This window comes from Trichechus manatus, unplaced genomic scaffold (assembly GCF_000243295.1).
Source record: "Trichechus manatus latirostris isolate Lorelei unplaced genomic scaffold, TriManLat1.0 scaffold00026, whole genome shotgun sequence".
Lineage (NCBI taxonomy): Eukaryota > Metazoa > Chordata > Mammalia > Sirenia > Trichechidae > Trichechus > Trichechus manatus.
The window spans coordinates 20,822,622-20,836,249 of record NW_004443962.1 but is presented as its reverse complement, the minus strand read 5'-3'; the positions used below and the strand labels follow the sequence as shown (position 1 = coordinate 20,836,249).

Genomic DNA, 13,628 nt, shown 5'->3' with positions numbered 1-13,628 from the left:
TAATTCAATAAATAAATGCAATAAGTAAACTAAATGAGGTTAACTTATGAAAAAATTATAGTTGGCAAAATAACTATATATTGTAGTGTATCTTAAGTAGATAGATTCTTATTATACATGAATTTTGTTGGGATCCAAAAGTTGAAAAACATGGGAGAAATTTTTATTTCCTGAGCCCTTGTTCAAAAAACATATTCTAATTTTAGAGGATTCCACTTACTTGTAAGTAAATAAAAATTTTCAGAGAAATAAATCATGTGAAACTTTTAAAAAGAAGAACATGAAGAATGTAAAAATGAAGACAAAATTGTAATTAATGCAGTTTTAGTTGCAAAGTACATACAAATTATAACCAACTATACATAACCCTGGGTGGTGAAAATGGTTAATGCACTTGAATGCTAATTGAAAGTTTGGAGGTTCGAGTCTACCCAGAGGCACCTGGGAAGAAAGGCCTGTCGATCTACTTCTGAAAAACTTATGGAACACAGTTTTACTCTGATATACATAGGGTCACCATGAGTTGGAGTCAACTCAGTGGCAACTGGTTGTTGTTTTCGTTATACATAACCAGCTATACTCATCTCATTACTTAGTAGTTAAATTGAGAAAGAGTTTTTCTGAATCTATATGTGATCCAAAGGTTTAGATGAAGTTATCTGGGCTTCATGGAGAACGTCTGGGGCCTCTGTAGCCACAGGACAAATAAAAAATTGGGTGTACAGTTCCTTATCTTTAAAGAGCTTGGCATGGCTCTTTCTCTTCCCCCAACCACTGCTTTCCTTTCCTTTCTCCTTCTCTCCTTCTCTTTTTCCAGGTGCCACTATAATACTTCGGAGGGCTAGACGCATGTCTATAATAATATGAGTAGAATAGAAGTGGGTTATCATCTTTTCACTAACTTGGATGAAAGTTGTGAATCATAGACATTATCATTTATCTAATATTATCATTTCTAATTTCAGGGGGGAGAAAACCTCCCTATTCCATGTTGCTCCTCTGATTTAAAGCCCTTCCGAACAGAAACGGGCAAAATGGTAACTTCCCAAACTCCTCTCCTCTAAATCACAACCCACTTGAGGGCAGAGACTGCGTCTTCCTCATATTTACTTCCCAGAGTGCCCAGCACAGTCTCTAAGGCTAACTAGGCACTCAATAAACGTTTGCTGAATTAATTAACTAGTGTATAACTAGATTCTGATTATTCCCTCTTAGCCCCAGAGGACAGTGGCAGTTCCTAAGCAGAGATTTGAAAATGTTAAAATGTGTGTTTTAGTATACCTTCAACTCCCTTCCATCTTATCTCATCCTTTCTTCTGTCTTTCTCTTCTTAACCTCCTTCCAGAGAATGGGGGTCTTCCATGTTCCTTCCTGTCTATCTATGGCCTCCACTTTAAAGATGTGTTTAAACACTGTGTTAAATTCTGTTTAATGTCTTTTATAGGTTATGCTCTAAGTGATATTTTATAAATGGTATATTTTTTTGCCAAAATAGACTGATTTAGAAGAGGCAAATTTTAAAAGTGAAGTATACTCAATATAATTAACAAAGGATCCATTGTTCTTATATTTTAAAAGCTGCTGAGCCAAAGGCTGTGTAATGGCCTATTTCACAAATAGAGAAACTAGTAAAGACCTGGAGGTTTTTGTGAATTGGTATGGGAGGAGAAAATAACAGGGATGAACCTCTCATTTGACTTCTGCCCACTGAAGGAAAAGATGCAGGGCCCTGGCCTTCTGGTCTGGGAACTAAATGAGTGCTGGAAAGGCACCTTAATGCCTTCCTCCTAACTGACCCACTGCCATCAAGTCGATATCTACTCATGGCGACCCCATGTGTTACATAGTAAAACTGCTCCACCAGGTTTTCTTGGCTATAATCTTTACCAAGATTATCGGCAGGCCTTTCTTTAGCAGTGCTGCTGGGTGTGTTCGAACCGCCAACCTTTAGTTTAGTAGTCAAGTGCAAATTGTTTGCACTACTCAGAGACCTTTCCTCCTAATTTGGTTGGAATTACGGTAAATTTTTAAGAGACTGCTGGTCTGGCTGCTCCTATGACACTGTGTTCAGTTCTGGGTACCACACCAGAGAAGAACTCCAACAAGATGGAGCATGCCCTGAGGACAGTGACCTGATAGAAGCCTGGAAAATCATGACATGTGAGACCAGCAGAAATAACCAAGGGTGTTTACCTGCAGAAAAAAGCACTTAGGGGGTATATGACGCTGACTTCTATACTTAGAGTGTCTCACAAGAAATAGAGATTATACTGTTCCATCTCCAGAGAGTAGAACAAGTCCAGTGTGGGAGGTTCCAGACAGGCAGATTTTGATTTGAGGCCTGGACGAGCTGTCTTATTATTCAAGCTGTCCAAAAATGGGATATGCTCCTCTGTGAATCCCCAATATTAAAAGTGTTCAGGGAAAGGCTATAGAATACAGTCACTCATCCAGCATAAGTAGAGAGAATTCATGTGTCAGGTCAAAAGTTGAGGTCACTTCTGACTCTAGTGCTTAGAATCTGGGCAGTCTCCCTAATCCACAAACCGTCAAATCCTGGAGCTGTGAGGGCCCAGTATTAGGGGGTAGGGGAGGGAGACACATTCAAAACCACCTAGGCAGCTTTGTCAGAGTACTTATGTCCAAGCCCCTCTCCACAGAAATAACATCAGGTTCAGGAAGTCATCAGAGCATGCGTATTTTAGGAAAAGCATCCAGGTGACTCATATACACCACAGCTACCCCATTTGAAAAAAAATAGGCTAGAAGAAAAATAACTGTACACCTTTGGTCAGATGCTTGTCCAAAGACACAGGGGGAAAAAAAAAAACACTAAAGAGAAAAACTCCAGGTTACAAAATCCAGTGTGAGTTAGTTTTAGTCACACCTGGGATTGAATCAGAGAAAAAATACTAATAACAGTAAAAATCAGTAAGAAAGGCACTGACTTGTACCTAAATATTTTTATTTCTTAAAACTTGCTCAAGTGCATACACTACCTAAATACAAGAGCTGTGGTATTAAAATCATACTAATTACAATAAATTATAACTAATACTTTGCTCCTGTATTAACAACATGTCCTGTTTTCATATAGAAAGTAAAATGAGTCACTCTATCTCTGTAAGCACGCCTGTATAAGAAGCCAGTGGTTTAGGCTGTGAGGAGATAACCACAGCTCATCTGGAGGTGGGCCTACTAAGTTGCCAGCTAGGGACCTTAATGGAGATCATCTTCTAACTACTCGCCTTGCAAGCTAACATCATGAAGTGATGGCGGACACAGAACCCCCTTGTCTATCATCCCCACTTTCACATGTATTCAAGACTGTTAAGTCTCCAGACTGGATCCCAGCCTCTATTTTCTCAGGGACTCCTGCTCTGAAAATTCATCTGATAATAAATTAATGTGCGAGCACTAATGCCTGAGGATGGCTGCATTGGTGTGTCATGAAGGGACATGGATGCTTATAACTTGACAGGCATTGGCAACAGCAGGCCAGGCTGCTAGAGGAGGTAAGTGGGAATAAGAGGGCCTTCTGGTCTCCTTCACATTATATCTCCTGGGCTGCTGTCTTTTTCACCTGTGCAATGCAAAGGACATTTCTCTTTGTGGTAATTTGGTATCAAACAAAAGCTTGGTTTAAATTAAGATCATGCATTTCTACCTAAAATTCCCTAAGGGCTAAAGTCTTAGAATTACCTAAGACACAAGGTGGCAAACTTTTTCTGTAAAGATAGTATTTTAGGCCTTGTGGGTCAGATGGGCTCTGTTGTAACTACTTAGTGCGATGGCAGCCATAGACAAAATGTAAACAAATGAGTGTGGCTGTGTTCCAATAAAACTTTATCTACAAAAACAGGCGGAAGGCCAGATTTAGTCCATGGGCCAAGAAGCTAAAATTACCAAATTATACATATGTAGCTGGAATGGATACACAAGCGTGAGAAGATGAAGTGGTATGCTCGAATCTGGAGTCACAAAAGGCCTCGAAGCAAGTTCATCATAATTGTAGAAGAAACTAACTGATATTTTCTTCTTAACTTTCTCCTCTGCCTCTTCCGCAGGTGGGGCAGGGGTTTCCACGTACAGAGATTCTAAAAAATTAAAATATTTTAACTAAGAAGAGTGTCTGGTGAATTCTAAAATGATACTTTCCAAAGACAAGAGGAACATACATAGGCTGAAATACTCTGGCAGTAAGTACTACCAGTTGCCCGGATGTATGATGCTACCCACCAATCAGCATGGGAAGAAAAGTCAACATGCCTGTGGGTGTCAGGACTGAATGCTGAGCTCTGGTTGTGGTTTTGACAGAATCTGAAAGAGCAACTCTCAATCAATTCCAAGAGAGAGTTACTCTCACTGATCTGGGGTGGAACAATCCTTATACCATCCACTCTCCAGAAGACCAAATGTGAGAGCTCTGTATGTGATCATCAGAAATGGAATATACAACTCCAGAGCCGCTAAGCCACCCCATCAGAATGTGTGCAATGCTTTTCTTTTTATCAACCCCCATACATATACACAGCCTGCAAATTTTTCTTTCTGGGAACTTAAAACTGTTCACATGCAGAACTGGGCAATTTGTCTTTAAAACAGTGACAATTACTAATAGAAAACCAATAATATTTACCTCCAGTGCTTTCCAAATTATCATCCTGAAATGAACTTGAACTTCCTTCCAAATGCTCTACATATAAGTCTTCATCGTCTGAATATGAGTCTTCCCCTTCAGTTAACATATCATCTGTGATATCTTGTGAAAATTTGAAATCGTCTCTTGTTGCAGCTATTAAAAATAATTTGTTATAGTAATTTCTAAATTTTGAATAGTTTGTTATTCCCAAAGTAGCTGATGCTTCAAACTTGCTCTAAATTTACTTTAATACTCAAAAATTCCTAGAAGAATTATTTTATTTGGTCAGTTTTATAACTTAAAAAAAAAAAAAGGAAGCCGTTCCTGCGAGTTAATCTCCATCTTCACTTCATCTCCAGTCTGATTCTTATCACTACATACTTGTAAGAGAGTAAAACATGAAGAAAAAAGAAGCTAGTATCCAGCTATCATTATTTCAGTTCAATTCAATTTTGCCACCATTTATAGAGGATCTGTTATATTAAAGACAAATAACACTTAATTAAGAATGTCCTTTTCTGAGTATGATTCTCTCTGAAGTTATATTCCAGGCATATGTTAGAATATTGGCTTTAGGACAAGCTAGGCAAGAAAGCGAATTGGAATGGAAATACAATGGTCCCAAGCATAAGGCAACATTCAGATCAAGTCCAAACATGGGTATTGTTAAAATCTACAATGCCAAGCAGGTGAAGGACAAGACTAGGTGAACTTTCAGAAGAGGAAGGAAGAAATTACAATTGTACCGAAGCAGAGTAGAGCCAACTAGATGATCTAGCTTTAATGAGGCTAAATGATTAGGAACAAGGCCAAAGACTAATATGAATGAGGCAGGAAAGATTGGCCAAGCCAATTGGCTGGGTGACAAGACAGGGTTCTGTAGGATTCATGTGTTTGGATGGAAAGAAAATAATGCAGGATACTTAAATAGGCCAAATGTGCAACTTGGTTTTTCCGAAGAATGGTCCTGGGGAACTACTCTCCAATAATACCATTTAACAAACACCTTAGTTCTTTTGTGGGACTGTGACAACCAAACACTATTTCCACATTTCCAGATTAGGGTGTCAATAGCTTAACACTCTATCTGATGAGCTCCCCCTGGAAAGAAGTTGAGACTGCCAGTAGACGAGACCACTGGGCTCTGTCTTAGGCTGGGTTCTCTAGAGAAGCAAGACCAGTAACGCATATAAATATATAGAGAGAGATTTATATCAAGGAAACAGCTCACGCGATCATAGAGGCTAGAATGTCCCAAGTCCATGGATCAGGTTAGAGGCCTCTCCCAAGTCACACAGCTGCGGAAGCTGGTGAGCCCAGGATCGGCAGGTTGGAGAGCAGCCCTCCCGCTCACAGGCTGTGAAGGGTGACAAATTCCGAGATCAGCAGGCAAGACCACAAGGTTTCTCCTGATTCACGTAGCTGTAGGGGCTGGCGAACCCAAGATTGGCAGGTCAGCGAGCAGGGCTCCGCTTACAGGCTGTGAAGATCGACGAATCCCAAGTTCAGCAGATAAGCTGACAGCTCAAGTCCCAAGAACCAGAGATGAGATGACAGGAGACAGCCGCAGGATCCAGAGAGAGCAAAAAGCCAGAACGTCTGCTTATATTCAGATGCGGGCCACACCCCTAAGGAGACTCCCTTTCATCTGATTGGCTACTCACATTATATTCAATCATGGGAGTGATCACATTAAAACACTGAGAATCATGGCCCAGACAAGTTGACACATCTTAACCATCACAGGCTCTACGTGCAAAGACCTAGGATGAAGCAATCACTGATAAAGGAATTGGGGGTGAATACAGATGGAGGGTAGATAACAAAAAATAATGGCTATTCTGAGCCTGGAAGAAGGGTTCTGCCACTGATAGAATAAAAGGACTTAGGAGAAAAACTAACATGGCAAGAAGTAGACACATTAATTGAAGACAGTGAAACAGCAAATCTAGGTGATTTTACAATTACTGGGGATATTTATAATTCAAAAATTGACTGGTAGAAGGCTTATGGTTTGAAGAATAAATCACCATTTGCCTTTCTATTCTTGGAATAATCTAAAGCCAACATTGAAAGTGGGAAACAAATACATAAACTCAGAAGGAGCTAACATGTATATGGCTGAATAGGATAGATACCTTCTCACTATACCATATTGGCAAGGTAGAGAGAGTTCAGGATTGTAGCAAATTATTTCACATTATTATTTTGTATCCTCAGACCCATCATATATGGACTAATCTATGAGCTGAGCAGAGGGCAAAGCCTGTCCCTAAGTGGGTCTAACATAAGAAAGGGAGGTCCCAAGGCAGCTAGACAAATGGTCATTATCATTAAGTTTACCCATGCAAAGTTGAGAGTAGTATTCAGGAAAATGGTGCCAAGGAATAGAAACCTGAAAGAACACAATCCTGTGTCAGAAATGTAGGAAGTGGGGATGAGGGAAAAGGGAAAAACAAGGGAGGGGCAAACTAAAGTTTTTGAGTAGGAGAGTGATGTGATTATATTTTTTGGAAAGGTAATTCTAGTGGCATCATGGTGGAAATCCTTGCTGCAAGAGTCCAAGCAAGAAAAGATAAATGCCTAAAATAAAATATGATATGGAGAAATTCTGATGCACGAAACATGTCTTAGATTAAAAAAATTTAACGTAAATTTTATTAATAAACTGATTTTCCCAGGATCTCAAAATTAAATTTCTGAAATTATATTTAGGATTAGAGCCTGAAAACTCAAGATTCCACTAAGATACCTAACACCATGATGCCCAGTCAGAAAGAGCTAGCCATCCTTTACAAATCCCAGTTACCAAATTCCTTACTTTTCCATCTATTTGCAGTCTATGAAACCCTTCCATATACACTTTCCATTTTAATCCCCAAGCAACTCACAGTAATCATTTTAATGGGTGAGAAAACTGAGGCTCAGAAAGGTGAGTTAATTTATCCAAGATCAAGCATCTTTAAGTGGTAAATTCAGGACTCAAAACCAAAGTCCAGCTTTCTTTCTACTACATGTATTAAAAACCTCCAATGAAGATTTGGTAGACCTCACATGAGAGATGAAGACCAGATGTGCAAATAGGTCATTATCAATGTAAAGATGATAGTAACTTCTGTGTGCCAGGAGCTGGAGATAAAACAATGATGAAAACATAGACTCTGCTCTTAAGGAACTAGAGTTTAGTAAGGAATTAAACAAGGACATTATTTACGTTCTGTAAATTTAGATGTACACTCTTTAAAATTTATTTTACTTAAACTTAAATAATTATAAACACAAGTGTCTATTATAACTTTACTTACATCTTGATTCGGACCTAGAAGACCTCTGAGATGTTTTTCTTTCACTCTTTGATTTATCTGATTTTTCCTCATCTGTATCCTGATTGTCTGGTTCCTTCATGTCCTCTGTAAGGGAAAAATTGAGACAGACAATGGGATAATGCTGTAACTTAGAACTCTTCAACAGAATCTCTTCCTGACAAACTCCCCAAGCACGAAGCACTGTGTATGCTGACACCCCATGTTTGCACAGGACCTGACATGACCTCACCAGCAAAAAGGTGCTACCACCATCAGAGGCCTCAGCAAAACAGCAAAACAGATTCCCTTTATCCAGGCAAACTTACCATCTTGGTATTCCTGGTTCTCAAGAGGTCCACGGTGAGACGTACTACCCATCTATCTTTGCCCCAAATGCTCTGCCTACTAAAATTAACCTTCTGCCTCCTTTCCTTCGACTCATCCTCCCTTTCTCTCTTCCCATTATCAAATACCCCTGGTGTTATTGATCAACTTCAATGAAAAAACACTTGTTGAGCACACCTACTATGTATTAGTCTTGTGTTAAGCCTAGGTTACAATACTAAAAAGAGAACTGGCTGCTAACCTTTTGGAGTTTGCTGTTTAGCAGGAAAGACAGACATGAAACAAGCAAAATTTAATGAGTGCTACAAAATGGGAAGAATAGGATGCTATGGCATGTATAGCAAGAAGACGTAACCATGTCTGGGGGTTAGAGAAGGAGTACGTTGAGACACAGGTGATGGCTGGCCAGCCAGAGAATGGGAAAGAGTATTTAGGCAGAAGGAACATCTCCGAAGGGCTGAATGCAGCCTCTTGTTAGAGTGCAAGAGTGATACGGATTTTGAAGAGGAGGCAAATAGCAGATCATGTGATAATCTCTAAGCTTTGTTAAGAAGTTTAGACCTTATTTCTATGGCAACTGAGAGCCACTAAAGGTCTTTAGGAGAAGTGTGATACAACAGGTTCTTCCTGCCCTCTCTATACTGCAGCTTGTGTGTATCTGAAAACATCTACCATAAATTCCCCACGCGTCGGTCAGCATGTCTCACTGTGGTGGCTTGCATGTTGCTGTGATGCTAGAAGCTATGCCACCAGTATTTCAAATACCAGTAGGGTCACCCATGGTGGGCAGGTTTCAGAGGAGCTTCCAGACTAAGGAAGACTAGGAAGAAAGGCCTGGCAGTCTGCTTCTGAAAAAATTAGCTAGTGACAATCTTATGAATAGCTGCAGAACATTGTCTGATATAGTGCCGGAAGATGAGCCCCTCAGGTTGGAAGACATTCAAAATATGACTGGGGAAGAGCTGCCTCCTCAAAGTAGAGTCAACCTTAATGATGTGGATGGACTCAAGCTTTCAAGACCTTCATTTGCTGAGGTGGCATGACTCAAAATGAGAAGAAACAGCTGAAAACATCTATTAACACAATAGGAATGTGGAATATATGAAGTATGACTAGGAAAATTGGAAATTGTCAAAAATGAAATGGAACGCATAAACATTGAAATCCTAGGCATCAGTGAGCTGAAATGGACTGGTACTGGGCCATTTTGAATCAGGCAATCATGTGATCTACTACACCAGCAATGACAACTTGAAGAGGAATGGCTTTGCATTCGTCATCAAAAAGAACATTTCAAGATCTATCCTGAAGTACAACACTCAGTGACAGGATAATATCCATACACCTCCAAGGAAGACCAGTTAACATGACCATTATTCAAATTTACGCACCAACCACTAAGGCCAAAGATGAAGAAACTGAAGATTTTTACCAACTTCTGCAATCTGAATTGATCAAACATGCAATCAAGATGCACTGATAATTACTGGTGACTGGAATGAGAAAGTTGGAAACAAAGAAGAAGGAACAGTAGTTGGAAAATATGGCCTTGGTGATAGAAATGATGCCGGAGATCACATGACAGACTTATTCCTTGCAAATACCTTTTATTACCCACATAAACGGTGACTATACATGTGGACCTCACCAGATGGAATACACAGGAATCAAATTGACAACATCTGTGGAAAGAGACGATGAAAAAGCTCAATATCATCAGTCAGAACAAGGCCACAGGCCGACTGCAGAACAGACCATCAGTTGTTCATATGCAAGTTCAAGTTGAAGCTGAAGAAAATTAGAACAGGTCCATGACAGCCAAAGTACGACCTTAAGTATACCTCACCTGAATTTAGAGATGATCTCAAGAATAGATTTAACACATGTGAACACTAATGACTGAAGACCAGACGAGTTGTGGAATGACATCAAGGACATCATACACGAGGAAAGCAAAAAGTCATTAAAAAGAAAGAAAAGACAAAAACGGATGTCAGAAGAGACTCTGAAACTTGCTCTTGAATGTAGAATAGCTAAAGCAAAAGGAAGAAATGATGAAATGAAAGAGCTGAACAGAAGCTTTCAAAGGGCAGCTCAAGAAAACAAATTAAAGCATTTGCTGCATAATGAATTACTTAACATGGCTCTTCTAGCCATGGTCTTTGTTACTCACACTCAGTGACTGAGTGGGACTATGCAAATAAGGTACATGGAACCTGTGATGGTTGGGGTTATGTGTAGACTTGGCTAGGCCATGATTCCCAGTATTGTGTGGTTGTCCTCCATTTTACGTGTTGTGGATCCTGACCTCTACATGTTGATGAGACAAGATTGGTATAGGTTGTGTCCTGGGTCGAAGCCTTGTAGGAGGGCGTGACTCAAGCCCCATCCTTACTCAAATTACACTTCCCTGGAGTGTGGCCTGCATCTAAGATATATTTGTATGTCCTGGCTGGATTCTCTCTCTCTGCATCTGGATCCTGTGTCCAGCTTGTAATTAACTGACTTCTGGTTCTTAAGACTCAAACCACAGGCCTGCTGTCTGACCTGCCAATTCTGGGATTCGCTGGCCTCCACAGCCCCATGGGCTGGTGTGCTATCATCTGACCTGATTCACCAGCTTCCGCAGCCTTGTGAGCCAGCAGCCTGTGGTCTAAACTGCCAGTTTGGGTTCGTCATCCCTTGCAGCCACATGGGTCAGGAAAAGCCTGCGCCTGACCCACAGATTTGGGACTTGCCAGCCTCCAGAACCACGTGAACCATTTCCTTGATACAGTTCATGAGTTCTGTGAGCTGTTTCAGTGAATTAAGAAACCCAAAGACGGGAGGGAGAGTACTGAGGGGAGAGGAAGTGGTTGATGTTAGAGATGATGGAGTGGTACAGCAGTTTGGAAAACTTGGACATTTGCGACATCTTTAACCTCTGCCTTATAGGAACCAGCTTTGTGCTGATCCTAATAAAAGAAATTATTCATTTAGCATTATGATGAAATGTGCAAAGACTTGGAGTTAGAAAACCAAAAGGAAAGAACATGCTCGGCAGTTCTCAAGCTGAAAGAACTGAAACAAAAATTGAAGCCTCAAGTTACAATTTTGAAGGATTCTACAGGGAAAATATTAAATGATATCAGAAGCATCAAAAGAAGATGGAAGGAATACACAGAGTCACCGTACCAAAAAAGAACTGGTTGACCATTTCAGGAGTCAGCAAATGATCAAGAACCAATGGTACTGAAGGACGAAGTCCAAGCTACGCCAAAGGCATTGGCGAAAAACAAGGCTCCAGGAATTGATGGAATACCAACTGAGATGTTTCAACAACTGGATGCAGTGCTAGATGGGCTCACTCATCTATACCAAGAAATTCAGAAAATAGCTACCTGTCCAACCGACTGGAAGAGATCCACATTCGTGCCCATTCCAAAGAAAGGTGATCCAACAAAATGTGTAAATTATCGAACAATATCATTAATATCACACACAAGTAAAATTTTACTGAAGATCATTCAAAAGAGGTTACAGTGGTACATCATGGCAGGGAAATGCCAGAAATTCAAGCTGGATTCAGAAGAGAACATGGAACAAGGGATATCATTGCTGATGTCAGATGAATCTTGGCTGAAAGCAGAGAATACCAGAAAGATGTTTACCTGTGTTTCACTGACTATGCAAAGGCATTTGACTGTGTGGCTCATAAAAAATTATGGATAACATTGCAAAGAATGAGAATTCCAGAACACTTAATTGTGCTCATGAGGAACCTGTACATAGACCAAGAGTCAGTCGTTCAAACAGAGCAAGGAGATACTGTGTGGTTTAAAATCAGGAAAGGTGTCTGTCAGAGTTGTACTTTTCACCATACTTATTCAGTCTGTATGCTGAGCAAATAATCTGGGAAGCTGGACTATATGAAGAAGAACATGGCATCAGGATTGGAGGAAGACTCATTAACAACCTGCGATATGCCACAACCTTGCTTGCTGAAAGTGAAGAGGACTTGAAGCATCTACTGATGAAGATCAAAGATTACAGCCTTCAGTATGGATTATACCTTAACATAAAGAAAACAAAAATCCTCACAACTGGACCAATAAGCAACATCATGATAAATGGAGAAAAGATTGAAGTTGTCAAGGATTTCATTTTACTTAGATCTGCAATCAACACCCATGGAAGCAGCAGTCAAGAAATCAAAAGATGCATTGTATTGGGCAAATCTGCTGCAAAAGACCTCTTTAAAGTGTTAAAAAGCAAAGCTGCGACTTTAATGACTAAGGTGTGCCTGATCCAAGCCATGGTGTTTTCAATCACCTCATATACATTCGAAAGGTGGACAATGAATAAAGAAGACCAAAGAAGAATTGATGCCTTTAAATTATGGTAATGGCAAAGACTATTGAATATACCATGGTCTGCCATAAGAATGAACAAATCTGTCATGGAAGAAGGACAGCCAGAGTGCTCCTTAGAAGCAAGGATGGCAGGACTTCGTTTCACATATTTTGGACATGTTATCTGAAGGGATCAGTCCCTGGAGAAGAACATCATGCTTGGTAAAGCAGAGGGTCAGTGATAAAGAGGAAGATCCTCAACGAGATGGATTGACACAGTGGCTGTAACAATGGGCTCAAACTTAGCAATGATTGTGAGGATGGCTCAGGACTGGCACTGTTTTGTTCTGTTGTACACAGGGTCACTCTGAGTTGGAACCAACGCAACAGCACCTAACAACAACAACAACAAGCATACATTCCTTCCACGTTTTCACTTTACACTAATATCCCACGCTTCCTCAACATTCCTCTATGGCATGGCTCGCAGACGGAATAGAACAAGAGTTCTATTTCGAGTCAGATTCAGGTTTGAATCCCAATTTGGCACAAAACTAGCTTAACTTTACAACAATTCCTTAACTGTAATATGGGAATGGAAGAGGACAACTCCTAAAGCTGCTATACCTGTTGCCAGCAAGTCGATTTCAACTCATATTGATCCTATAGGTCAGAGTAGAACTGCCCCATAGAGTTTCCAAGGCTGTAATCCTTACGGAAGCAGACTGCCACATCTTTCTCCCATGAAGTGGCTGGTGGGTTTGAACCACTGACCTTTTGCTTAGCAGCTGAGCACTTAACCACTGCACCATCAGGGCTCCTTCCTAAGGCTGCTGTGAGGATTAAATGAATTAGTGCATTATTATAACTTCCTGGTCTCCAAAGATAGACTAGTATGCCTGTCTTAGTCATCTAGTGCCGCCATAACAGAAATACCACAAGTGGATGGTTTTAATGAAGAGAAATTTATTTCCTCACAGTCAAAGTAGGCTAAAAGTCCAAATT

At 40.2% G+C, this 13,628-nt stretch overlaps 1 protein-coding gene across 1 annotated transcript in view; it reads right to left on the bottom strand.

The window, feature by feature from the left end:
• Nucleotides 1–13,628, bottom strand: part of CFAP44 (cilia and flagella associated protein 44) — a 97,653-nt gene that overhangs the window by 64,401 nt on the left and 19,624 nt on the right. The window contains exons 2-4 of the mRNA XM_023728875.1: nt 7,948–8,052; nt 4,640–4,795; nt 3,938–4,097 (exon numbers count right to left, since the gene is read on the bottom strand). Of these exons, the coding sequence (XP_023584643.1) occupies nt 3,938–4,097; nt 4,640–4,795; nt 7,948–8,047 (416 nt within the window). The 5' untranslated portion in view covers nt 8,048–8,052. The remainder of the gene's footprint in view (nt 1–3,937; nt 4,098–4,639; nt 4,796–7,947; nt 8,053–13,628) is intronic.